This window comes from Oryctolagus cuniculus, chromosome 21, assembly GCF_051225735.1.
Source record: "Oryctolagus cuniculus isolate XC-2025 breed Fujian yellow rabbit chromosome 21, ASM5122573v1, whole genome shotgun sequence".
NCBI lineage: Eukaryota > Metazoa > Chordata > Mammalia > Lagomorpha > Leporidae > Oryctolagus > Oryctolagus cuniculus.
The window spans coordinates 18,058,729-18,085,728 of record NC_142887.1 but is presented as its reverse complement, the minus strand read 5'-3'; the positions used below and the strand labels follow the sequence as shown (position 1 = coordinate 18,085,728).

At 47.0% G+C, this 27,000-nt stretch overlaps 1 protein-coding gene across 10 annotated transcripts in view; it reads left to right on the top strand.

The window, feature by feature from the left end:
- KSR2 (kinase suppressor of ras 2) overlaps positions 1-27,000 on the top strand; it is a 434,938-nt gene that overhangs the window by 159,350 nt on the left and 248,588 nt on the right. For all 10 annotated transcript variants that reach the window (XM_089323244.1, XM_070065978.2, XM_089323245.1 and 7 more), the window contains exon 4: positions 15,294-15,807. In XM_089323244.1, the coding sequence (XP_089179370.1) occupies positions 15,294-15,807 (514 nt within the window). The remainder of the gene's footprint in view (positions 1-15,293; positions 15,808-27,000) is intronic.

Here is a 27,000-nt window from a genome sequence, read left to right as displayed (position 1 = left end):
GACCCAGCCTCTTAAGCCACCCTTTGCTGCCTCCCAGGGTCCCCACCAGGAGTCAGAGCTGGGAATCAACCCAGGTATTCTGATGTGAGCTGCAGGTGTCCCAAGCAGCATCTTAACCACTAGGCCAAACACCTGCCCCTTGAGACATTTTTAATCTTTGATTTATGTTTGTTTATGATATGTCAAAACATGATTTTCCTTGAGTTTATTCTGTCTGGTGTTCACTGAGAGTTTTGATTCTGTAAAACTATGTGTTTCACCAACTTTGGGAAAATTTCAGCCATCATATATTTAAGTATCTTTTTCTGAACCAGTTCCTTTCTGTTTTCCTTCAGGGACACCAATGGCTTGAATGTTAGATCTTGTGACGTTGTCTGTTGGGCCCTGCTGCTTGGCGTCTTGCTTAACCCACCTACCTGAAGCTGTTTACTTGGGTGCCTTATCTCCCCTCTTCCAGCAAGGAATTGGGCTTAGGGCTACATCCTACTTACTCTTCAGCTACAAAATGGGAAAAATATTAGTCTCTCCCTTGGAGTGCCACGTAAGTGTTGAGTTAAGTAATAGAAGTACAGAATTTAGGATAGTGCTTGGCACCCAGTAAAATTTAGTTACTTGTTTATGTTTATAGTTATCTATCTATATCATTTGGAGCCAGTGTCTGAAAGAGTACCATTTATCTGACTTCACGGGTCATTAATTGCTTCCCAGTGCTTATTAATTGGCTTGGGAACACTGGCATTACCTTGTGATATGAATGATGCTTGTACTGAGTGTGGAAGGAAGGAAGAAGAAGGCAAGAAGGGGGTGCTGGCGCTGTGGTGTAGTGGGTAAAGCTGCTGCCTGCAGTACCAGCATCCCGTATGGATGCTGGTTCCAGTCCTGGCTGCTCCAATTCCGATCCAGCTCTCTAGTATACCCTGGGAAAGCAGTAGAAGATGGCCCAAGTCCTTGGGCCCCTCCCCCCACATGAGAGACCCGGAAGAAGTTCCTGGCTCCTGGCTTTGGATCAGCACAGCTCCGGCCATTGCGGCCAGTTGGGGAAGATGGAAGACCCTCCCCCTCTTCTCTCCATGTAACCCTGACTTTCAAATGAAGAAATAAATCTTTAAAAAAATTAAAGAAGGCAAGAAGGAAGGGAAGGAGGAGGAAAGGGGGAGGTGGAAGAGGAGAGGATTCTCTCATATATATATATATTTGTTTCTATTGGCTCAGCTTGTAAATTCCCTCAATAGCTGGGGCTGGTCCAGACTGAATCCCAGGCCTAGAGCTGAATCCAGGCCTTCATTGTAAGGCATCCAGCAGTTCCTACTGCAATATGGAAAGGCATTATTCTATCTTCAAGACAGGAGATATGGCCCAGATACCATCAACCCAACACTCCCCAAGGCTTCTAGCCTCTTGCATGCCCTTGCTCTGTATTAAGTGCTCAGTAAAGATTTGCAGAATGGACAGCTGTTGCCATGGCTTTCGGGTTGCAGTTCGGAGGTCTGGGATGTCCACGAGCAAGGCACTGACTCCCGCTGTGTTTCCTGGGAGGGTCTTCTTGCTGCATGTAGTGCGGTGGAGGTCATCCCGTGATGAGACAGGGCAGGGCCGTTATCATGGTCTCCCTTCTTCTTATAAGGCCACCAGTGCCCCACCCTTATGACCTCATCTAACCCTAATAACCTGCCCCAGGCTCTACCTTCAAATATTGTCAACATATGGGTCCGATGATTAAGTTTCCAGCTCAAGAGCTTTTGGGGGACTCATTCAAATCTTTGCATCAGTGGAACTACCCAATTCTGGGGCCTTATCTCCCCAGTATCAAATTGCCCTTTAGCATGAGTAGCTAGGGTTGCATCTGTATTGCTAGATATCTGGACACGCTTAATTCCACCTCAGTCTATGATTTTTATCAGTTTAAAAGGTTTAGTTCTTGTTTGCACCTGAAGGGATATTTTGAATTTTGCATCTATTCTTTGTTTCTGGGCACAGCAGCCCCTTCTTTGAGAAATACCCTTTGGAAGCATCGTCAGTGTGGTCTTGGGCTCCAGTGGTCGGGGTGCCAGGGAAGGGACAGTAGCTGGTGGCACCCACTTGAGTTTGTCTTCTCTAGGTCAAGCTCAGAAAGATTTATTTGAAGCAGCTTTGTGTCAGGGGCTCAGATGGTGTGAGGAGATGGGAGGACCCAGAACACAGTCTGTGACCTGTGGGAGTTCAAGGTCTAGTTGAAGCCATGGCCAGGCCAGCCCATGCCGTGGGCGTGGTCACCAGTGCCAAGAGCTTCCAGGTGGCCCTGTCCACTGGTAAATCTCTGACTCCCACCTTGGCCTGCAGTGTTCCTCTCCTCTGCATACCTGCTGTCCATCATCTGTACTCTTCCTCCCCATCCCTGTGTTTCTTCCCATGGGTCACATCTGTGGACATGCTGGCTCTGGGTGGGACATTTGCTTCTGTTTTCCCCTCTAACTCCTCATCCTGCAGACCCCAGCTCAAATGTTGCTCCTCCAGGAAGCCTCTTGCGCCTGCAGCTCCTGGTGACCTTGTAACTAACCAGTGCACTGACCAGTTAAGGTGTGATTCTTGGCTTACTGCCTCTCTTCCTAATCTGCACTTGACATTATGTAAAGTACTTCAAAAAGTTTGTGGAAAGTTGAATGAAAATATACGTTTATTTTGGGGACAAAAATTTTTGAAATCCATGCATATGAGGGCTCTTTAAAAAGTTCATAATACAAACACATATTATGGAAAAAAATTATGCTTGCATTTCCCAATATTTTGCACAAAAATAAGCTTGTCTTTTAGTTCCATTTTCTATGAATTTTTCTTATTTACTTGAGAGACAGAGAGATAGAAAGATAGAGAGACAGAGAGAGCTCACATTCACCTATTCCTGAACACCCACAGTGGCTGGGGCTGGGCAAAGGTGGAAGCCAGGAGCCAGGAACTTAATCCAGGTCTCTCCCATGTGAACCAGCCGCCCAAACCCTTCAGCCATCACCTGCTGCCTCCCAGGTCATGTATTAGCAGGAAAACTGGCATTGCGCATGCAGCCAGGGCTCCAACCCAGGCACTCCAGTATGGGCTGTGGGGATCCCAAATGGTGTCTTAGCTACTAGGCCAAATGCCTACTCCTGCCATGAACTTTTGGAAATATGCTAATTTTTCTAAGAGAAAGATCATGTGAACCATGTATATAATTTTAACCTTTCTAATGACCACATTAAAAAAGGACATTTTTATTTTTCATTGCGTATATATATTATGTATATATAGACATAAAATTTACCATGGTTAACTGCTTTTTTTAAAAAGATTTATTTGTTTATTTGAAAGGCAGAGTTGCAGAGGCAGAGAGAGAGAGGGAGGGAGGGAGGGAGGGATGGAGAGGTCTTCCATCCATTGGTTCACTTCCTAGATGGCCGCAATGGCTGGAGCTGTGCTGATCCGAAGCCAGGAGCCAGGAGCTTCCCTCAGGTCTTCCATGTGGGTGCAGTTGCCCAAGGACTTGGGCCATCTTCTACTGCTTTCCCAGGCCATAGCAGAGAGCTGCGTTGGAAGTGGAAGAGCCGCGACTCGAACCGACACCCATATGGGATGGCGGCACTGCAGGCAGCGGCTTTACCCACTATGCCACAGCTCTGACCCTATAATTAATTGTTTTTAAATGTACTCTTCATTGGCATTACATACAGGATGTTGTGTAATCATCACCATATTCATCTCCTCCCATACCAACCAGAAACACTAACCAGTGAGGGTCCCTGGTGACTACCAGTTTACCTTTTGTCCTCATCAGTTTGCCTGTTCCACGTGCCTTATGGAAGGGGAAATATACAATATTGATTCTTCTCTGGCTTATTTCATCTAGCACACATTTTTCGAGGTTCATCCCTGCTGTAGCATGTATCTGAACTTCCGCCGTTTTCCAGTTTGAGTAATAGTCCGTTGTAGGCTAAACCACATGTTGTGGCCATCCAGATGTTGAAGGACTTGGACTGTTTCCGTCTTTGCGCTGCTGTGAATGTTGGACACAAGTCGCTGCTTGAGTCCCTGCTTGCCACTTCTTTTTGGTCCCTGAGATGGGGAACATTTTTTTTTTTTTTTGCAAGGGTCATTTGGATGTTTAGAACATCATTTGCAGGCCATACAACATTGTCAACTTAAAAATTAGTGTGCTGGCCGGCTCTGTGGCTCAATAGGCTAATCCTCTGCCTGTGGCACTAGCACCCTGGGTTCTAGTCCCGGTCGGGGCGCCGGATTCTGTTCCGGATGCCCCTCTTCCAGGCCAGCTCTCTGCTGTGGCCCGGGAGTGCAGTGGAGGATGGCCCAAGTGCTTGGGCCCTGCACCAGCATGGGAGACCAGGAGAAGCACCTGGCTCCTGGCTTCGGATCAGCGCGGTGCGCCGGCTGCAGCGGCCATTGGGGGGTGAACCAATGGAAAAGGAAGACCTTTTTCTCTCTCTCTCTCTCTCTCTCTCTCTCTCTCTCTTTCACTGTCTACTCTGCCTGTCAAAAAAAAAAAAAAGTGTGCCATAGATTTATTGAATTTCAAGTCCCACCTGTGGTTGCCTTGGCTGTGCCAGACCAGAAGATTTCATGGGCCTTATATGGAATAGAATTGCTGGATCACATGGCAATTCTGTGTTTAACCTTTGGAGGAATGACATTAGTCTTTACAACAGATTTTACAACCCAGTACTTCCAACATATGACCGTTTCAACATGTAGTCCTTATAAAATGATTGGTAGACTGTATAACTGTTTTTCATGCTAAACCTTCGTAATCCAGGGGTGAATGTGAGCTCTGTTGAATGGGGAAGCTGTCAGTTTTCAAATTGGAGTGCTTGGTATGTAAGTAGGTGTCTAACCAAAAGATGCAAGTGTAAGTTCTCCCAGGGGAAGGGGACAGAATTGCTACTAACCACCAGCAGCAAATCGGTGACAGCTGCAGGCTGGCTGCTCGGTCCTTCCTTCCCATTAATTCTCTAAGCAACTTTAAAAATGGACACTTTTGTTATTCCCTTATGAGTTGGACAAACTGAAGTTCAGGGAGGTGAAACAATTGACCCTGGGCCACATAGCTAATAAGTGGGGGATCTGGGATCAGAGCATGTGACTAATGCAGACCCTGCTGGGTTCTGTGTCCCTTGGCAGGGTGTCACGTCATCAGGTAGGACATCGAGATACCTTGGGAAAGCCCCCATTGCCCATGGGAGGTCGGCCTGCACGAAGAGGGGGTAAGAAGGATGATATTGCTTATTCGACACCTTGCTCCTGGAAGGACCCATGCTGTCTCTCTCCTCTGGATTCAGACCACAGGAATAAGCTGAACAAATTTACTGCCTGGCTCTCCGGGCTATGAAAACTTGACAAGCCCTGTCTACGGAGAGGGAAATCAGAGCAGATGTGGGCCCCACTGAGTCTACACACGAAGGGAAAGACAAAGGGATTTGGAAAAGCTGCTCCCCGGGTCAGTTGTCTGGAGATAAAAATGGGTGCTTTGCAGCTCACGAAGTCGTCCGCTGCTGCTCTCAGCTCTCTTGAATTTGCCAACACAGGAGATTATAAAACCAATATTCTACCTGTCACTCAAGGAGGGCAGCGTGAGAGAGCCACTGAGAGTTCTGGAATCAGGGTGGGGGAAGGCTCAGAGATCACACTTCCCTCATGTGGCCTCTCCAGGTGTGCACTTTGTTCTGCAGCGTCTGTGGAGTGGCCTGTGCTGGAGGGACCTCCCCAGCGTATCGCCTCCTCCTCCCTGTGGGCAGCCCAGCCTTCTGTGGGGGCCAGGGAGCTGTGTCTCAGAGGGTGTAGAGTCAGGGGAGGCGGGGTCTCAATAAGGACATCTTCCTGTGTGTCCTGTTCCTCTGGTCACCTGGCCTTCATTTCTCAAGATCTTTTCTATTGAGGGCAGCCCAGGGCGCACATGGGAGTTGGGGCCTGGCAGGACCTAGCCTTCTAATTTGTGGCCTGAATTCCAGACAGGTGGCATGGCAGTAGTCCATTATCTACACTCTCGCATGCCGTGACTTCAGTGACTCAGGTCAAAATTATTAAATGGACGATTTCAGAATAAGCTATGATCTTTCAATTCCATGCCATTCTGAGTAGCGTGAGGTCTCACACCATCTCTTTGTCCTGTATCCGGTGCTTCATAAGCTCCCCACCTGGCCGTCACTTAGTAGCTGTCTTGGTTATCAGATCAGCTATTGAGTTATCACAGCGCTCGTGTCCAGGTAACCCTTCTTTTAATTAACAGCGGCCCCAGTGCCCAAGAGTAGTGATGCTGGCATTTTGGATATGCCAAAGAGACCGTCAGGTGCTGCCTTTAATTGAAAAGGTGAAAGTTCTCAATAAGGAGAGAAAAAACTGTATGTGGAGTTGCTAAGAACCACAGTAAGAATGCATAGTCTGTCCATGAAATCCTCAAGAAGGAAAAAAAAATGCTAGCTTTGTGGTCGCACCTCACGCTGCAAACCTTACAGCCGCAGTATGTGTTAAGTGCTTCGTGACAGAATTCTGTTCTTCTGTGGCTTCAGGCATCTACTGAGGGCCTTGGGCTACGTTCCCCACAGATCAAGGGGGAAAGACTATACAAACAGTATCATCTTTCAGGGTGGCTTTAACTTATGAGTAGTCCAGAATTGATTCATGTGTTAAATACTTATTAGAGCAGCGTAATTTACACATTAAGACCAAACATTTTTAGTTAAAATCCATGCACATGTGGGTGGGATCTTCCAAAATTTGTTGAAATGCATATTATTGAAAAAGCTATGCATGGATTTCAAAATGCCAAAATGAACATGTCTTTTAATTGTATTTTTTCATGAACTTTTTTTAAAGAACCCTGTGTGTATCATTCAGCTATAAACAGGAATGAAGGGCTGATGCGTGTATGGATGGACCTTGAAGCATTGTGCCTAGTGGAGGGAACCAGGTGGATTGTAGGATTCCATTGCTAGGGAGTATGCAGAATAAGCAGGTCCATCGAGATGAAAAGCAGGTCAGTGGTTGCCAGGGGCTGGAAGGGGACTGAGGAATGACTGTGGATGGGCATGGGTTTCCTTTGTGGCATGATGGAAACATTTTGGAGCTTGATAGAGGTAGGAGTCATGCAAAAACACTAACAGTAGTGCTGTTGAGTTTCATACTCTAATATGGTTAATATGAGTTTCAGTTTAAAGAAGAGCTTTGTAAGAACAGAAAAGCTACCCTAAAGTTAGTGACTGCCAGTTCTGCTGGTTGGTAACAAAATGGCAAATGTCTTGGCAAGCAGGACTGGGAGGCATGATCGCATCTGTGTCCCTGCCCTCTGTCATGTCCCCCTCCCAGGTGACCTCACAGACAGGGGTTAGTTTTGTGTTTGGTTCCACTTGGGGACATGCTAGAGTGGAAATGATGCCCATAAGGACCTATGACTTTAGCTGGATGCCAACTGATTTAATAAGGTCTTGGAGATTCTTGCCAGTGTTGAGTTTCATTGGCAATTGAGTGGTTTTTCATTTTTTCTTATGTGGTTCCCTTTTTTTCTCCAAGCATTATAATTTAGAAACTCAAACATTCTTCCTGGATTTCAGGTTCCACTGTCTGAGGTCTTGGCTAAGCAGTTGCCTGGCTTTTGAAGAGTCGGGAGCTGTCCCTGGTGCTGACCTGGGTTGAGTGGCTCAACCCTTCAAAGGCTTTGATCAGACATCTCATTCCTGAGGGGGAAGGAGGTCCTGGAGAAGGCCTTGATGGTCAGGGGTGCAGACCTGGACTGGACACCCTGGACTACCACTTACTAGCTGTGTGTCTTGGCCATCTCAGTCTCTCACATAACCCTCTGTTTCCCCCATTCTGACATGGAGACAATAGAATTTTCATCTTGGGTTCTTGTGAAGATAGCTGGAGATGAAGCATTCTGAATACTTAGAATTGTATTGGGCACATCACAAGTGCCCAGCGAGCAATGCTGTTATTAGCAAGACAAGTTGAACATTCCTAATCTGAAATCCAAAATACTCCAAAATTCAAAACTTCCTGAGTACAAACAGGATGTTGCAAGTGTAAAATTCCACACCTGATGGGTTGAAACCAAAATTCAGGTGCCCTAAAAATGTTGTATAAAATCACTCAGAATGTGTGAACAGGGTGTATATGAGACAAGAGCATCAAGTTCAGACTTGGATCTCATTCCCAAGAAATCTCATTGTTGCTGCTGGCACTGTGGCACAGTGGGTTAAACCCCTGGCCTGCAGTGCCAGCATCCCATATGGGTGCTGGTTTGAGTCCCAGCTGCTCTGCTTCCCATCCAGCTCTCTGCTAATGGCCTGGAAAGCAGTGGAAGATGGCCCAAGTCCTTGGGCCCCTGCACCCACGTGGGGGACCTGGAGGAGGCTCTTGGCTCCTGGCTTTGGATCAGCCCAGCTCTGGCCATTGCAACCATTTGGGGAGTGAACTAGCAGATGGAAGATCTCTCTCTGTCTCTATCTCTCTTTAACTCTGCCTTGTGAATAAAATTAAAAGAAAAAAAAAAGAAATCTTAAAAAAAATCTCATTGTGTATGCCAGATGTTCCAAAATCCAAAAAAGAAAGAAACATTTCCATTCCCATGCATTTTGGATACTAGGCCCTCAACCTGTAATAATTATTGCTGTTATTGTTAATGTATTGTTAATTACTATTATTATTTGCTTCACTCATAACTCCAGTTGAATATTTTTAACCAATGTCTAAAGTTATTAGGATTAACCTGAAAACTGTGTTTTATTCTACCTCTGACTGCAGTCTAATCTTTCCAACTAGCATCTAACAGTTTTGCATCTTGCCAAAAAGTTATGAGGATTCAACTGAAAATGCTTTGAAATATTCGCAAATGTTAGAAGTGGCGGTGATCCTGAAAATGGTTGGTTCTCTTCCACTCTGCCTCTGCAAGGGCCAAAGCAAATATGCGTTCTGAAGCTGGCGCAGAAGTTCCGACAAATCCTAAGCCACACGTTTGCTGTTTATACAGTTTTAATGGGAAGGGACAAAGAAGTCAGACACTTGCCTAGACTTTCCAAAATCATTTTTCCCCCCGAGAATCGCTTGTATTTCTCCTAGTCCCTTATCAGAGAATGTCAAAAGAAAACCCCAAACCTTGAAGTGCCTTTAATCAATCCTCAGACCTTTCATTTCTTAAAACCTATTCCCCTCTCCCCGCCCATCTCAAGACTTGAAATAAAATGATTTTCCAGAAACGGATGACAAGATACCAAGGGTGACGATTAATAACCCCCAGGGCCTCTTGCTACCACACCTTCCCTATTTAAAATGAAAAATTACCTTTTTCCCTGGGACTTTATTAAACAGAGGATCAAAAGAGAGAGGGGGAGAGATGATATAATACCGCCCATCCGTGGAACACTTCTGAAGCCGTGGCAGAGGGAAGTCGCAGTCCTGTCAGTTTTGCAGCTGGCAATTTGGATAATGAAATGAGGCTCTTTTGCTTCTTCATCCTCAAACTTCTGTTTTTGAAATGTAGGGGTGGAGGGGAAGCAAATTTCCTGGGGAAGGGAATTTGGCAGGGACTGAAGCTTTTCTCTCCTCTCTCAGACTTGGAAAAACTTGAAGGAAGGAAGAGAAACTTGGAGGCAAATCAGTACTTAATTGAACCTGATGCAGTGTGTGTGTGTGTGTGTGTGTGTGTGTGTGTGCTCGGAGGAACTGTATTTTATGGGGTGTGGTGAGAGCTGGCTCAGATGAGGTGAACTCTGGGGGCTGAGTCAAATGCTATGACTTACCTAATACACATCAAGTATCCCTTCTTTGTAACGCTTTGGAGGGGTGTGTGTCAGGCATTTTTTGATTTTGGAATATTTGCATATGTACAGTGAGGTATCTTGGGGTTGGGACCCAAGTCTAAATGCAAAATTCACTTATGTTGCTAATACACCTGATTTGCATCAGCTGAAGCTAATTTTACACAGTGTTTCTAGTGCACTTGCAATTGACTGCTACCTGTCACAGGAGATCAGAATGGAATTTTCCATTTGTGACTTCATGTCGGCACTCAGGAAATTTCGGGTTTTGGAGCATTTCGGGTTGTAGGTTTTCTAGTTAGGGATGCTGTTTGATAAAATGGATTGATAACACCTACCTAACAGGACAGGTACGAGGAGCACTAAATCCACCACCACTGACACAGGCACAAGCCCTCCAAGTGCTCTCATTCATATGATGATTCCTCGGTGAGTCCTCAGCACATGTTGAGGACAGTGTGAGTTTTGGGGGCTGCTGTAACAAAGGCACCACAAGCTAGGGTAGGGACAGGTTTATTCCCAGCCATCACATCGCAGAGGGTAGGGTCACCTGTGCAGGATACAAATGCCTACTTTCTTGCTTGATGCGTTTTTATGAGAAGGAATTCTTCCTTTGGTTCATAAGCACATCTTCCAAATGCAGGGGCATCACTCATCCTTCTGAGGGTGTCAGGCGGTGGGTGATGTGCTTGGCCTGTGTGTACTTCAGGGTCATGGGCTATCTACTTTGGAGGTTCCGGGATGGGCTGGGAGAAGAGACAGGAGGAGAGCTGGACTGAGCTGTGTAGTGTCTTTGTAAATACAAAATCCACCATGAGCCTGGTGCTGTCTTAGCTGAGCTCAGATTTCAGAATTTCAAGACCAGTGCACTCAGGCTAAAGAATGGCTTCTTAGGGAGAGTGCTGGCTCAGTGTTTAAGATGCCAGTTGGGATGGTCTATGTCCCATATCAGAATCCCTGGGTTTGAGTTCTGGCTCAGCTTCCAGCTGATGCAGAGACCCTGGGAGGCAGCAGGTGATGGCTCAAGTGGTTGGATCACTGCCACCCACATGGGAGATGGAAGCAGAAAAAGAGCTGGGATTCGAACCCAGGCACACGGATATAAGATGCAAGTGTCCCATGTTGCACCTTTTTTTTTTTTTTTTTTTTTTTTTTTTTTTTTGACAGGCAGAGTGGACAGTGAGAGAGAGAGACAGAGAGAAAGGTCTTCCTTTTTGCTGTTGGTTCACCCTCCAATGGCCGCTGCGGTCGGCGTACCACACTGATCCGAAGCCAGGAGCCAGGTGCTTCTCCTGGTCTCCCATGCGGGTGCAGGGCCCAAGCACTTGGGCCATCCTCCACTGCCTTCCCGGGCCACAGCAGAGAGCTGGCCTGGAAGAGGGGCAACCGGGACAGAATCCGGCGCCCCAACCGGGACTAGAACCCGGTGTGCCGGTGCCGCTAGGTGGAGGATTAGCCTATTGAGCCGTGGCGCCGGCCCCATGTTGCATCTTAACCACTGTGCCCAGTGCCGGCCCCAGAACCAGGATTTGAGCCAGATCCTTGTGGTTCCCAACCCGGATTTCTTCCTCTGTAGCCTTGTGTTGCAGCAAGTGGTTGAGATTGCTTAATATAAATAGATTGACTTCCTTGAACATGTTCAGCTTAGGCTAATCTGACCATGGGCTTGTGCATCAGTGAAGAGCTTGCTGGAGGGAGGAGGAGCTGATCTCCTCTTGGCCCTGCTCTGCCTCCGGCTCTGGGAGTTCTTCAGCCTCCCTGCTGTACAAAAGGGGCCCGGGCACAGCGCTCACACCCAGTCTCTATGTAGCAGATGCGGACGTATCACCACAGTGTTGAGAATTACCATGAGAGTTGCTGACATTTATAGAGTACCTGCTGCATACCAGGAGCTCTGCTAAGACAGTTACTTGGTCCTCATCCTGGTCCCTGAGGTCTGTCTTATTACCATCCTATTTCACAGAAGAGAAAACTGAGTCTCGGGGAGGTTAGAGGAGTGCCCCAGTTCACACAGCCAGGAAGCAGGGGAGCTGGGTTTGGAGCTCACGTCACCCGACTCCAGAGCTGAGCCCCTCCATCACTGGGTAATGTGCACTATAAATACTGCAGAGTAGATAGCGTCGTGATGGTGGCTTCAGTAGAATGTTCCCGCAAGTCTGGAAGGAGTGAAAAGGGAGACCCTTGGTTCAGCATCCTTCCTGTTTTGATCTGTGCTGGTTCGTGGTCTTTGGCAAATGCAAACGCTAGCTCTCTGTATGTCCTGGTTTTGAGGGTGGCCAAGCTGCTGGGCTTCAGTCCTGGCTGCCAATTATCACTTTTGTTAATGATAACCTTGGGCCATCTTCATCTCTGAATTAACTACTTCCTCCCCTCCCCTCCCCTGCCCCCCTCCCCTCCCCTCGTTTCATTCTTTCTTTCAAGATTTAATTCTTTACTTTGAGAGAATTACGAGATGGGGGGGTGGGGAGAAGGGAGAGAGAGACACACAGAGAAATCTTCCATCCACGGGTTCACTGTCCAGAGGGTCACAATGGCTGGTGCTGGGCCATGTTGAAGCCAGGAGCCAGGAACTTCTTCTGGGTCACCCACGTGGGTGCATGGGCCCAAGCAGTTGGGCCATCCTCTGCTGCTTTCCCAGGCACATTAGCAGGGAGCTGGATCAGAAGTTGAGCATCCAGGACTCAAACTGGTGCTCATACATGATGCCAGCTTCGCGGGCAGTGGCTTTACCTGCTATGCCCTAACTCTGGCCCTCTGAATTTGCTTCTTTATCCACACAATGGACGTCAAAATCACCTTTTGTGTACCAAGATAAAAAAATTAAACGGGAGATATAAAACAGTCCCATTATAAACCATAAAAAAGGCAAAGAATGAAATCAGTGCTTAGAGCATTTTCCCCCCTAAAGATCAGGGCAAAGGCAGCTGGCATTGTAGTGCAGCAGGTTCATCTGTCACATGATACACCAGTATCCCATAGATACTTTGTGTTCTGGCTGCTCCACTTCTGATTCAGCTCCCTGCTAATGGCCTGGGAAAGCAGCAGAAGATGGCCCAAGTGCTTGAGCCCCTGCACCCATGTGGGAGACCCAGATGAAGGTCCTGGCTTCCAGCTGGTCCTGCCCTGGCCGTTGCAGCCATTTGGGTAGTGCCTAGTGGATGGAAGATTCTCTCTCTCTCTCTCTGTCTCTCATACTCTCTAACTCTGGCTTTCAAATAAATAAATTAATCTTTGGGAAAACAAACCAGAAAACCATTGGGAAGGCACCACTGCCCGTTAGTAAGGATGATGCTTCAGCTAAAAGAATGACATTGCCTTTCTCCTTATCTGAGTTTTCAGCTTTTTCCATGATGGATATATAATAACAAAATGAGTTGTTTTAATTCAAGGGGGCAGTGAGTCCGTGTTCGGAAAGCACTTTGTACACTGTCAGATGCACTGTGTGTTAGGTCTTGTCATGGTTGTTACAGTCGTGATTATTATTATTGCTGGTTTGCTACAAGTTGGGATTCCTTTATGCCTGCCCTGGCCTATCATTTCCTTACAATTTTTGCTTATTTATTAAAATTTTTAAATTGATACATTACAATTGTATATATGCATGGGATACAGTGTGACATTTCCATCCCTAAACGTTTCTCATTTCTTTGTGTTGGGAACATTGAAAATCCTCCCTACTAGTTATTTTGAAACATACAATGAATTGTCATCAGGCAAAGTCACTCTTCGGTGTTTCACGGCTTTCCATCATTCCTCCTATTCCGCTGCACCGGGTACCTGTTAACTCTCCCCTCTGCATTCCTTCCCCTCTCCCCACCACAATCACCACTCTGGTAAGCATGATTCTACTCTACTTCATGGTATCCACTTCTTAATTGAGGTCATTGAAGATTTGTGTGCAGTTGTAAGAACTGTTATAGGGCAGGTATTTGGTGCAGTGCTCAAAATGCCACTTGGGACTCCCACTTCGCATATGGGAGTTTGTACCTGGGTTTGAGTCCTGGCTCCTCTCTCAGGTCCAGCTTCCTGCTAATACGGGCCCTGGGGGGCAGCAGGTGACAGCTCAAGTGTTGTGCTGCCTGCCACCCATGTGGGAGAACGGGATTGGGTTCCCAGCTCCTGGGTTTGGCCTGGCTCAGCCCTGGCTGTTGTGGACTTCTGGGAGGTGAACCAGTGAATGAGGATCTCTGTGTTTCTCTGTCTGCTTTTCAAAACAGTAATACAGAGTGATCCCAGGTAAGCTTTATCAAGTTTCCCACAGTGGTCACATTTTGCAGAACAATAGTACAACAGCACAAGACACTTGACGTTGATGCCATCCCCTGGTCTTACTCCGATTTCCCCAGTTTTCCTCGTACCCACAGTGTATTTAGTTCTATGTAATTTTATCCCCTGTGTAAATTCATGTATCCACCTTTTCTACTCAGCCTCATTCCCCGGGCATTCACCCTGGTTGTCTTGGGTGTTCTGCCTCATGCCTTCTTATGGCTGAGCTGTATTCCATGGTTGGTTGGACCACAGTCTGTTCAGCCCATACTGGCCTTATCACTCCATTGTGTAGACTTCTGTTCCCAGTGCGATTGTCTGCTTGTCTGTTGTGTCTCTGCTTTGGCAGGAGACAAGTCCAGGAGGCCAGAGCCTCGTCTGTGGGTTCCTGCTGTGCCTTTTCCAAGAGTGCTGCTTTGCATATGGTCAGCTTTGAGCAAATGCTTGTGGGTGAATGCATGAGTGAGCACATGGTAAGGTAGATCAGTGGCCAAATAAGTGGTCACAGGGGACCAAGGGGAGCTTGGCTTGTGCAGAATTTATGAATCCCAAATGGGGTTAGGTATTAACATCACCACGTATGGGAAAATTATCCTGGAAAATCCTTTAAATCACCTCCAGAATGTTGGAACTGGGACCTGTTGGAGTGCCAGAGGTGGGGATTCACTCCTTTGCTTTTCAGGGCATTTGAATTGTGGGTTTCCCAGACATAGGCCAGTGGAAGTCAAGAATTTTGAATGGGGGCTAATGAAGGGATTTCACTCTTTTTTTGAGGGGCCAAGTGGATGTGACTGAATTCATGTAAATAAGCTTATAATGTAATGTGTATATGGTATAATGTGCAGATGATGTAAAATGCATATGATGTAATGTGTGTCATGTAACGTGTATAGGGTGTAATGTGCATGTAGTGATACATGCATATAGTATAATGTGCTTATAGTATAACACATGTATGCTGTAATGTACGTATGATATTCATATGATGCAATGTATCTTTGATGTGAGATGCATATGTTGTAATGTGCATATGATGTAAGGATGCATATAGTCTAATGTACATATGATATAACATGCCTTCGATGGGGTGAGTGGATTATGTAGTGTGCATATGGTGAATATACAATGCAGCGCACACTCAATGGGGTACACATATGGTGTAAGATGCGTATGGTATGACATGCATCTGATATAATGGTGCACAGGTACAACTCACCCGATTACCCATCGTCTCTCCATTCCTTTATTCCAATGCAGGAGGAAACCTTTCCAAGCAAGACTGGACCATCCAGTGGCCTACCACAGAGACGGGCAAGGAGAACAATCCCGTGTGCCCCCCCGAGCCCACCCCGTGGATCCGCACCCATCTTTCCCAGAGCCCCAGGGTCCCATCCAAGTGTGTCCAGCACTACTGTCACACCAGCCCCACACCGGGGGCGCCCGTCTACACCCATGTGGACAGGCTCACTGTGGACGCCTACCCAGGCCTGTGCCCGCCACCGCCGCTGGAGTCAGGCCACCGTTCCCTGCCTCCATCACCGCGGCAGAGGCACGCAGTCCGCACCCCGCCTCGCACGCCCAATATCGTCACCACCGTGACCCCACCTGGCACGCCACCCATGAGGAGGAAGAACAAGCTGAAGCCACCGGGGACCCCACCACCCTCCTCCCGAAAGCTGATCCACTTGATCCCGGGGTTCACAGCCCTGCATCGGAGCAAATCCCATGAGTTCCAGCTGGGCCACCGTGTGGATGAGGCCCACACGCCCAAGTGAGTGCAGTGGGTGGTACGTGGGGGCAGGGCATCCTGGGGCTGGAAGGGACCACCTGGGGGCGCCAGGAGCCCCGAGGATAGATCTGTGTGTCTTGACTTCAGTGTAAACCAGGTAGCCTTTTACTGAGGGTTCTAAGAAAAGGAATGGAATGGAAGTGGCCATGTCAGATTCGCAGAGGCAGAAAGAAGAACAGTGGTTACCAGGAGCTGAGGGAGTGGGTGGGAGAACGGGGAGTTACCATTGAATGAGTGCGGAGTTTCAGTTTGGGGTTATGAAGGAGTTCTGGGGGCGGGTGGTGGGGATGGTGGCAGAGCAGTGTGAATGTACACAATGCTGCTGACGCGTGCACCTCCAGATGTACACATGCACACACATAAGATGCTGTGTCTGCTTTACTACAGTTACTGCAAAGAGTCTGGCAGGATCCGATAAGCCAGAGGGGCAGATAGGGAAGACTGTAGGGTTTGTCGGCCATGCAGCCTCCTTGACAGTGACTCAGCTCTGCCCTTGGAGCAGAAAAGCCGCCACAGAGAGAAGGTGAAACCCAGGCCTGGCTGTGTGGTAACAGAACTTGGTGATAAAACAGCTTTCCGGCCAGCTTTGCCCTGCAGACTGTGGTTTGCTGAGCACTGTTGGAAGCCAGAGGTACAGCGTGGTCCTCCCTTCTGAGACCCCACTGGGATTTAAGTGGGAGACAGAACTCTGAAAGTCATTCACTCTGCTCTGTGAAACTCAGCTAACATGAGGGGACTTCAAGAAGTCTGTAGAAAAATGGAGCTAAATGAGAAGTTTATTTTGGTGCAAACCATGTTTGAAATCCACGCATAGTTTTTTCACAGTACACGTTTTCTGATGAACTTTTTCAAGACTTCCCGTAGAGTGCATGTTGGGGACCCCAGAGGGTAAAGTGGAAGACATAGTTTTCTGGTCCACGCTGGGTTTGTTTTGCATGGTTTTTATGAAAGCCATAGTGTATTTGTTTTTCACTACTATAATGAAATTCCTATATAGAAAAGAGGTTTATTTTGGCTCACGGTTCTGGAGGTTTGCAGTCCAAGATGGGCAGGTCTTGTTGGTTCAGGCTTTCTGGGTAGGGGTCTTGAGGTGGCACAGAGCATCATGTGGAGAGACGAGGAGGAGGAGTATCTCTGTCTCTGTCTGCCTCCCTGTCTTACAGAGTTGTTGTGGGCATAAATATCCTGGTTTTCATTCTAGGCTCTTGCTCCCACAGAGATAAGAATTCAAAGCAGAAGCAGAATAAACACCTGTATAAGTGTGAGTGGGACTTACCCAAGAGTGAGACAGAGTGAGCATGCATTCACGTGTGAGTGTGGGCCATCCCACGTGGAGAGACGCCCGTCACAAGTGGGCAGGGAGGAGGAGGGTGGGACCCCAGAAGAACCCATACACATGGTCCAGAAGCCAAGAGCAAAGGGTGGGCTGCTCTCACATCATCAGTCTTCTCTTACGGGCTGGGTGGTGGTACCCTAATTGAATATTCAGATGAGGTAGATTTAGCATGCGTGAAGCTTTCTGGGAGTTTCATGGTGCCTCCATGTGGAGCTTAACTTCCATGTGTCCATCGCATCATGGTGTCTCCTCCTTCCTGGTCCTGGATGAGGTACAGATGCATTATGGGAAGCTAAGTGCACAGGATTGACAGGTGAGGGGGTGGACTTACAGTGCAGTGCTACACAAAAATTATTGGGAGAAAATAAACTGGCCCAACCACGCCTACCTAATCTTCCTTCCTAGTTTCCCCAAATCAAAATCACTGGGAGTCAATGGTGGAAGCCCCACCCAATGCCCAAATACAATCTGTTCCCTTCCCAAAGTCCTGCCGTAGCTTCCCCTGGATTGGGACTGTGCCCTGAGACCAGAATCAATACAGCATCAGGTGCCTGGGCTTTTGAACATTAAAAGAAGTCCAGGATGGGCAGTGGTACCCTGGCAGTGTGGGCAGGGAAAGCGGGGGCAAGTTGAGTTCCAATTATCACACTAATAACAGCCAACAATTACCCGTGGTCTGAATTCAGCCTGTTCCTGCCAGGAAATAGCCTTGTGACCCCGGGTTTAATCTGAGTCTTATCTTTCTCATCTGGGGATCACAGGGGTTGGAATACATTTGTGTTCTAAAATCTGGGGTCATGGCCCATGCGTGGATGGGGGCATCATCTGAACGGCTGTGACCAGCATTTAAAAAGCAAAATACGTGAGCTTAGACTGGAGTATATTGGAACACACATTGCCTTTGTAAAGGTGAGTGTTAGTGGTGTTTTGTGAGGCTTGTTTCTGGTGTGTGTGCACACACATAACGTGAGGGTACTTCAAGAGTTAGTGAAAAACAGAATTAGAAGTCAAGTTTACTTGGGAGCAATTTTTTAAAAAAGCAAATCCATGCATAGTTACTCCATAGCATGTGCTTTCCATGGAATTTTTGAAGACCCCTTATATAGGTGTCCTTTCTTCCCTCCCTCCCTCTCTCTCTTCCCTCTCTTCTTTCTTCTCTCCCTCTTTCCTTTCTTTCTTGCTCTGTTTTTCCCTTCCCTTTACTTTAACTCTGAGGACTGGAAAGACTTGATTCTAGGATGCACCCTGCTGGGGAGTAACTGGAGAGAAGGTTTGAGAATACGCAGTCAGATAATTCCGGAACATTCGGCTTCAGCTGTGTCTCTTCCGTGTTGATCTCCTTTTGCTCCCAGTGGTCTTGCTGGGTACAGTCTTGGGCTGCTACGTCAGCAGTCCCCAGTCTCCCTTTAGTTCCTCCCCGGGGATGAAGCGTGGTTTCAGAAGTCACAGATGTCTCTGAGCAGGACCAGCCTGTCTCAGAACAGTTGGTTCCTGTGGGCTTTCAAGGATTGTGCACCTTGCGAGGTCCTGGGTTAGAGGAAGCTGCCTGGACCCTTTTGTCCTTGGCACTCGGGCACACCTGTGGTGGTCCTCGCCAGATGGGTTTCAGTCTCGTCCTCCGAGAGGATCTCATGGGCACATGGCAGGAAAACAAGAACTGGGGAGCTGCAACATGGCTCTCATCTCTGCTGTGAGCCTTGTAGCCTGGACACTGGGTTGTGTCAGAGCTGCTGGCTTGAGTCTTAATCAAAATCGTTTCTCCTGCTTTGTGTTCATCCTCTGAGAACCGTTTGCTTTCTTCCTTCCTTAACGGCTCTGTGCGCTCTACCCTGGTGAAGGTAATGTTTGATTATCGTGGGGAGCCGAACCCACTTAGGAACCAGGATGAAGAAAGTGGAAGATACATCTGGTCCACCCATTTTCTGTGCATACATGTAATTATCCTTTGGTCCTTGGAAGATTGCTTCTGGGGTGCCTGTGGATACCAAAATCTATGGCCACTCAAGTCGCTTGTTTAAAACAGTGCTGGATTTGCCTACTGTCTCCACACATCCTCTTGTGTACTTTGCATGATCTCTAGATGACTTAGAGTACCCGGTGCAACTATACTGTGTAAATGGTTGCTATACTGCGTTGTATAGGGGATCAGGACAAGGAAAGAAGTCTCTACATGTTCAGTGCAGACACATTAACAGACGTTGTTTTTGATCCCTGGTTGGTTGCATCTCTGTGTGTGGGACCTGCAGATGTAGCGGGCTGGCCATAAGCACCTGGAGCAATCTCCAGTTTTGTCGGGGGCGGGGGGCAAAACTTGGCTTTTGGAGGAGGTATGATAAAAATCTTGACTTTTACAATAGTTGATGTACCTCCCCCCACCTCCGTAAGAGACACAGTGCTTACAGGGATGTGGTGTATCTGTGGTGTGGAAAAAAATCTAGAAAGTTCCTAAAGCCCCCCCCCCCCAAAAAAAAAAAGGTTGAGAAACATTAACATGGATCTGCGGACAGAATCTTCTGGATAGAGGTAGGCACAGACATGGGAGTTTCAAGACTCTTTCCAATATTCTTGTCAATCTCTGTTTCCTCTGGGCTTTGTGGTCACAGTCACTGATTCCTTATGATTAACAGTTTAGAAAATTAGGAAGCTATCTTGGGGTTCTGGTCATTTTGACCTTTTTGGTTGTTAAGATTTACTTTTATTTATTTGAAAGGCAGAGTGACACGATGAGAGAGAGAGAGAGAGAGAAAATCTTCTGTCTACTGGTTCACCCCCCAAATGGCTGCAACAGCTTGGGCTGGGTTGGGTCACAAAAGTTTTCTCAAAGCCAGCAATTCCATCAGGGTCTCCTATGTGGTGGCAAGAGCCCAAGCACTCGGACCATCTTCTGCTGCTTTCTCAGGTGCATTAGCAGGGAGCTAGATGGGAAGTGGAGCAGTTGGGCTCAAACTGGCACTCTGATATGGGGTACCAGCGTCACATGTGGCAGCCTGAGCCCCTGCACCACTTCACAGGCACATTGTCAGGGGTATGGAACCTCCAACGGTTTGTATATGTGTAGTGATTTGTGTGCCTTGAGATCCCCCCTTTGTCTTCCCATGATACAATGACATAAGCCACTTGCTCTTTCTTGTCTGAAGATCTGACAGATACACTGCATTTCTGTAAACTGAGTCATATTTTAGATTTATTTATTACATTTTTATTTATTTGAAGGGCAGAGAGGGAGAGAAGGAGAGTGAGCGAGCGAGCACGAGAGTGAACTTCTATCCACTGGCTCACTTCTCAAATACCTGCAACGGTCTGACTGGGCCAGGCCAAATCCAGGAGCCAGGAACTCCATCCATGTCTCCCGTGTGTGGCAAGGACCCAAGTACCTGAGCCATCCTCTGCTTCCTCCCAGGGTGTCCGTTAGCGGGGAGGTGGAGCAGAGGCGGACTTGGAGCCAGGCACTCTGATATGGGACGGGGGTGTCTCCTGCAGTGACTTAACCCGCTGCACCACAGCAGCCAGCTCCTGCGTCACATTTCCAATGGCTAGGAGAAGCTCCGTATTAATAAGGAATTCAATTGTAAATATTATAAGGGAGAATTACCTTTTTAAAAGTGATTTTCAATTTAAATTTTAATTACAGAAGTAATACCCAAATGCACTTTTATTTTGAAAATACAAGTGATATAAAATGTAGGCGGTGAAGGGTGACATTCTGCCTTCGCCTTTCCCTAAAGAACCCCTGTGACTGCTGTTAGTACCCTGTGAATCTCTGCGTGCATCTACTCCTGTTGGGGCGTGCGTGTGTAATGTCTCTGGCTCCCTTCCTTCATGAGTACAGCCATACCATTGACGGTCACTGATGTGACCTGCCGCCTTAGTCTTGCATAAATCCGAGTGCCACCTTCTCACCACTGACACCTCTTAGACATCTAGAATGGTCCATGGTGCTTTGAGACCTCTGTGCTGTAGGTGAGTGAGTCCCGAGCACCTGCACACCTCTGGGACAGGTGTGTCGGAACCTTCTGCAGGGCTGTGAGCAGAGCACTAGGCTGGATCAGAGCCACAGCACGTGTGTTCTTTATACCAGGGAACTTTAAAAAGTTTGTGGGAAACGGAATTAAAAGATGACTTTACTTTTGTGCAAGAAATTTTGAAATCCATACATATGTGGAGTCTGAAAAGTTCATGGTGGGACAGGCATTTGGTGCCATAGTTACGGCATTGCTTGGGATGCCTGTCTCCCACATCAGAGTACCTGGGTATGGGTCCTGGCTCTGTTCCTGATTCCCGCTTCCTGCCGCCTGTACCCTGGGAGGCAGCAGGTGTTGGCTGCTGTACCGGAGTCCCCAGCTCCTGGCTTCAGTCTTCCCATCCCCAACTCTTGTAGGCATTTGAAGAAATAACCAACTGATAAAAGGTTTCTGTCTCTTAAATAAATAAAAAAAAAACTTCATGGAAAGTACATATTATAAAAAGTACATGAATTAAAAACTTTTGTACCAAAATAAACTTATCCACCCTTCCATGTTTTCCTGAACTTTTGGAAGTGTCCTCGAATCTACACACAAACCTCATTGCATTCATTCCAGCGAATTCAGATTTCCTGCGTGGCCCAGGCTGCATCGTTTGTACAAAAACAAGCTTTGCTTAACACATTCATTATGTAAACACAATTTCAGGAGGGATCTTTTTGTCTCTTGTAGTGAACTAATTATATGGGAGCACTTACACTCACTGCACATATCTGCAGATCCTTGGGCTAATATTGCAGCGAGCACTAATGGATTTATGAGGACAGCAGTGGGGTGATGAGTCTGTGGGTCACAGTGTAGCCATTGAAATGGGAAGGCTTCTGCCGTGCTCATCAGCATTTGCTCTGAGGTCCACACATGCATCCAGACGCTTTTGGCCTCAGCTTGACCTAGGAGGACAAAGACAGCATTGGGCATTTCTTCCGTGCATCCTCTGGGGCTCGTCCCCCACCCCAACCCCCCTGCAGCCTGCCGCCACGTCCTAGTTCAGGTACAGTCGGGCACAAGGTTCTGAGCCTCACATCATCAGCTGCAGGAACATACTGGCTGAAGGGGCGGCAGCTCCTGTCACAGCTCCGTCAGCGTAGCTCCCAGGGTCCCTGCAGGGGACAGGCCTGGTTATAGGAGTGACATCACTCTAGACTCCCAGGCTGGGGGTGCCTCAGCAGGTATTCAGGTTCATGCTGAGACTCCCAGGCTGGGGGTAGCCTGCCAACCAAAGGCAGTTCTCCTGGGGCAGTGTGGCCCCTAAGGCAGTGATGTTTCCTCTTTATCTGGTGTTCAGAGGATGAGAGCTAGAAAAGTAACCCAAGCCAAATTCTCATGCAGAAGAGAAAAAAGTTGTGTTAACTCTTTACACACACTTTCTCTTTAAATTTGTTATAGAACTTGCTGCCAATTCATGCTGAATTTCTTATTTTGAACTAACAAGGTTTTCCACAAGATCTTGCATAATTTACAGAGTAATATAAATACATGTATTATATATAATATGGCTCATAATGACTTCTTGTGAAATGTAGGCGATGTTTTTGTGAAGAAGTGTTATTACCCACCATAAGAAGTTCTGTTCGAGCTCTAGTTTTCCATTCTGTGTTGACCTATTGCCCCTCCTAAATTCTAGGCCCTGAATGCTAGTTTGAGAAAACATGACCTCATGTAAAAGCATGATGTGAACAGCATTAGGTGGATTGGAGGCAAAGTAGATTTGGAAGCAGAGAGGAGAACCTAGCAGAGTTGTAGCCCCAGCTCCCATGGTGGACATCCATGAGTGGCCCAATGGCCAGGGCTTGCTTTCTCTGTCCTTTGCCTCTCACTGGCTGAGTTAGCAAACTTCCAGCTAGATCGCAGACGCTCTATGAGCTGCGTTCTCGGTTGAAACCACGGAGCAGCTCACATCAGGCTTATCTTGGGCATCGGCTTCCTGTTCTTCCCTGGGGTGGGAGATGTCGTGTGGATGGCAGGGTGTTAGGAGCCTGTAGCCCTGTGACAGATGTGGTGGATCCTGGGACAGAACAGGTGGATCCACAGAGGAAATAACTCTCTAAGCTCAAGGAACAAAGTGAGCTAACAGTTGTTGAATACAAACAGTGGGCCTGCTGCTCCACATTTTTTTAGGGCAGTTGATCCTTATGGTAAATGGGAGAGGTCATTATTATTGCAAGTTGAGAATCCCTTATCCAAAGTGCTTGGTACCAGAGGTGTTCTGAGTTTGGATTTTTTTTTTTTCAGAATTTGGAATATTTGCTCACATATAATGTGATCTTGGGGGTGGGATCCAGGTCACAGTACAAAATTCTCTTCTGTTTCGTATATACGTAATCCACATAAAGGTAAATTTTTGCAGTATCTTAAATGCATGGAGAAAATCTGCATGCCTTGAGCTCTCAAGCATATGGCACCATGTCCATGCTCAGACAACTACGGACTGTGGGGATAGTTTGGATTTTCAGATTCAGGAGGCTTAACCGGTGTTCCTAGTTTACAGATGAGAGACTCAGAGAGGTTGACCAGTGTCCTGAGCTTTGTAAGCAGCAGAGGCAGGAGGGAGCCCAGCCTAACCCCTGAGCAGTCTTCTTAGTGTGTGATAGACACAGAGTCCAAGGACTGCAGGAATCAGGTGCAAGGGGGACTTGATGCTGGGCTGGGATCAGTGGCAGAACCAGGAGAGGTGGTGGAAATAAAATAGGGGGCTGGGAAATCAAGGTCTTCGTCTTGGTGTGGAATCTGGAGGCCAGGGTGCAAAGCCGGGCATCAGAGAATCTTCTCTCTCTCTCCTGAGACTCTGAAGGACCCACCGTGCATCTGAGGTCCTTGCCACTGTGTAGCCCATTTGTCCGTCCATATTGCAAAAGGGTACTGGCCATATTGCTGAGCTGACCTGGCTTCAAATCCAGCTGTGCAGCTCCCTGGCCACATTTCCCTGGAAAAATGATTTAAGTCGTCTGAGCAACCGCTTCCTTCTCTGTGAAATGGAGACAGTTCTATCAGTCGTGATTGGGAGTTGGCAAAGATTTCATGGGGCTTGCACACCACTCTTTTGTGTATGGATTGCATATGGAATATATCACAGATATCACAGTTGTCCCTCAATATCTGGCGGGGGGGGGGGGCATGGATTGGCTCCAGGACCCTCTGGGAGACACCAAAATCCATGGATGCTCAAGTCCCTTCTATAAAATGGTGTAGTGTTTGCATATAATCTACATAACCCTGTTATACATTAAATCATCTCTGTATTACTTATAATACCTAATACAAGGCAAATCATGTGTAAATGGTTGATTGTCTAGGGAGAGATGATGAAAAAAGTGTGTACATCTTCAATACAGATAGAGTTTTCAGGGGTAATATTTTTGATTCACGGTTGGTTAAATCCCCAAATGTGGGTTCTACAGATACGGGGGCCAGCTGTATAGTACGAGTGGCATGGTTCGTATTGTCAGAAACTGGAGCCCTTTGCTACTTCTCTCCATTGCCATTGGAGTGTCCCTGTGTGTGGTCTGTCCCCTCACTGGAGCACAGTGAGCCAGGCCACAGGACAGTGGTGTGAGGCTCCTGAGACACATTGTGCCATGGCCACTTGCAGAAACACTGGGTGACCCAGGTCCTGGCTATTGAAGATGAAGGTGCGTACTTCCTCACGAGGGGTTGGTGGTGAGAGCTGTGCTGAGGGCCTGAGCAGTCAGTCCAGCTTGTTCTTAGGCTTGCGTTTCATTATTTTGGATGTGTGACAATTGGCTCGTTGCGGGAACTGGCGGGGAGCAGACCCTTGTCCTGGGGAAGCTGGAGGTCAGATGCTGGTGGCAGAGCCTGACCTTACTTGATGGTCCTCATATGATCGACCCCTTTCAGTAGTTCCCACAGCAGTGCGGTACATGTGACAGCCCCAGGAAAGCACTTGTCACTCGAATCACATTTTGCAGAATTGCAGTTGAGGGTGTTTATCATCGATATCCTACTCAAAGCTTTAGTCTCAGTTATTCTCTGATAACGTGGATTTCTTCATGACCTAGCGCCATTAGCTGAGAGGATGGCGTCTGTGATGGGGGAGGCCCTCTTCATGATGAGGCTTCTTTTTCTATTCCTGACCAGTTTTTAATGATTCACAAGTTTGGTTGAGCCTTCGTCCAATTAGGAGGGAAAAGTCTAGAACCTCTACCTCTTTAAAAGTGTTTTTGACATTATTTCAGACTTACAAAAACAGTTGCAAGAATATTACAAAGAATTTTCAAATGTGAGTGTTTTATGACAGTTCCCACTTCACTCTTATTTGTCTATCCACCCACCCATCCTTCCATCCATCCAATAATCAACCCCATCCATCTATCCATCCATCCACCTATCCATCCATCCATCCATCCACCCATCCATCCATCCATCCATCCGTCCATCCATCTATCCATCCACTTATCCATGCATCCATTCACCCACCCGCCCATTTTCTTTGGACCTATTTGAGAATAAATTACAGACATCTTACTCTTTAACTCTTACCTCCTTCAGTGTGTATTTCTTAAAACCAGAACCATTCTCTTCAATAATCAGGGTAAAATTCTCCAAATCAGAAAATTAGCACTGACAAATAAAAATGAAATGCTGTTATGTCCAGACGTTTCCAGATTTCAGCTGTCCTTTTAATGCCCTACATAGCAGAAGACAAATCCAGACCTTGAAATGCATCCAGTTGTCAGGACCCCTCAGTTTCCCTTGGTCTGAAACAGTTCCTGAGACGTGCCTTATTTTGCAGACCAGCTCTCAGTGTCTGCTGGCCTGATGTTTCCTTATTAGATTCAAGTTATTTGAGTACAATCTTAACAGAAAGTTACAGAATGATGTGGGATTGTCCTTAGTGACTCATGGTAGGAAACGCATGTTGTCAGTATAACCTGTTACTGTGATGCTGGCTATGATTATTTGGGGAAGGTGCTGTCTACCAGATTTCTCCATGATAAAGTTACTATTTTACTCATTACAATGAATAAATGTCTGTGGAAAGACTATTTGAGGGACCAGTGTTGTGGCATAGTGGGTAAAGTGCAGTGCCAGCATCCCATATGGGCACCAGTTCATGTCCTGGATACTCCACTTCTGATCCAGCTCCCTGCTGATGGCCTGGGGAAGCAGGGAAAGATGGCCCAAGTGCTTGGATCCATGCACCCACATGGAAGATGTCTGCAATTTATTCCTGGCTCCTGGCTTCAGCCTGGACCAGCCCCAGCTGTTAAGACCATTTGGGGAGTGAACCAGTGGAAGATCTCTCTGCCTCTGTCTCTCCCTCTTTCTCTGTAACTTTGCCTTTCAAATAAATAAATAAATCTTTAAAAAAAGATTATTTGAAAACTCTGTATTCTGTTACTGCTCAAAATTCACCATGAATTTTAGCATCCATTGATGATTCTTGCCTGATCAACTATTATGATGATGGTTCCAAACAGTGATTTAAAAATTCTGTGATTTCTCCCACATTTGCTAGTCAGCTTTCTACTGAAAGGAAGTGATCTTCCTTCTCTCTCTTTATTTATAATAGTGTAGACTCATGGATTCTTATTTCATTCAATGTGGGTTGTAGTTCTTTACTATCATTATTTAATTTTGATGCTCAAATTGTCTCAGATTTGACCAGTGGAAGCTTCTTCAAGTTGGATGCTGAATCCTTCAGGTGAATTCTCATCTTTCTTTCTATCTTGTCCTTTAACTTGACCATCAAATACATTTTCCAAGGCTAGCATTGTGGCGTAGTAGGTAAAGTCACCACCTGCGATGCCAGCATCCCATAAGGTTTGAGTCCCGGCTGCTCTACTCCCTCGCCAGCTT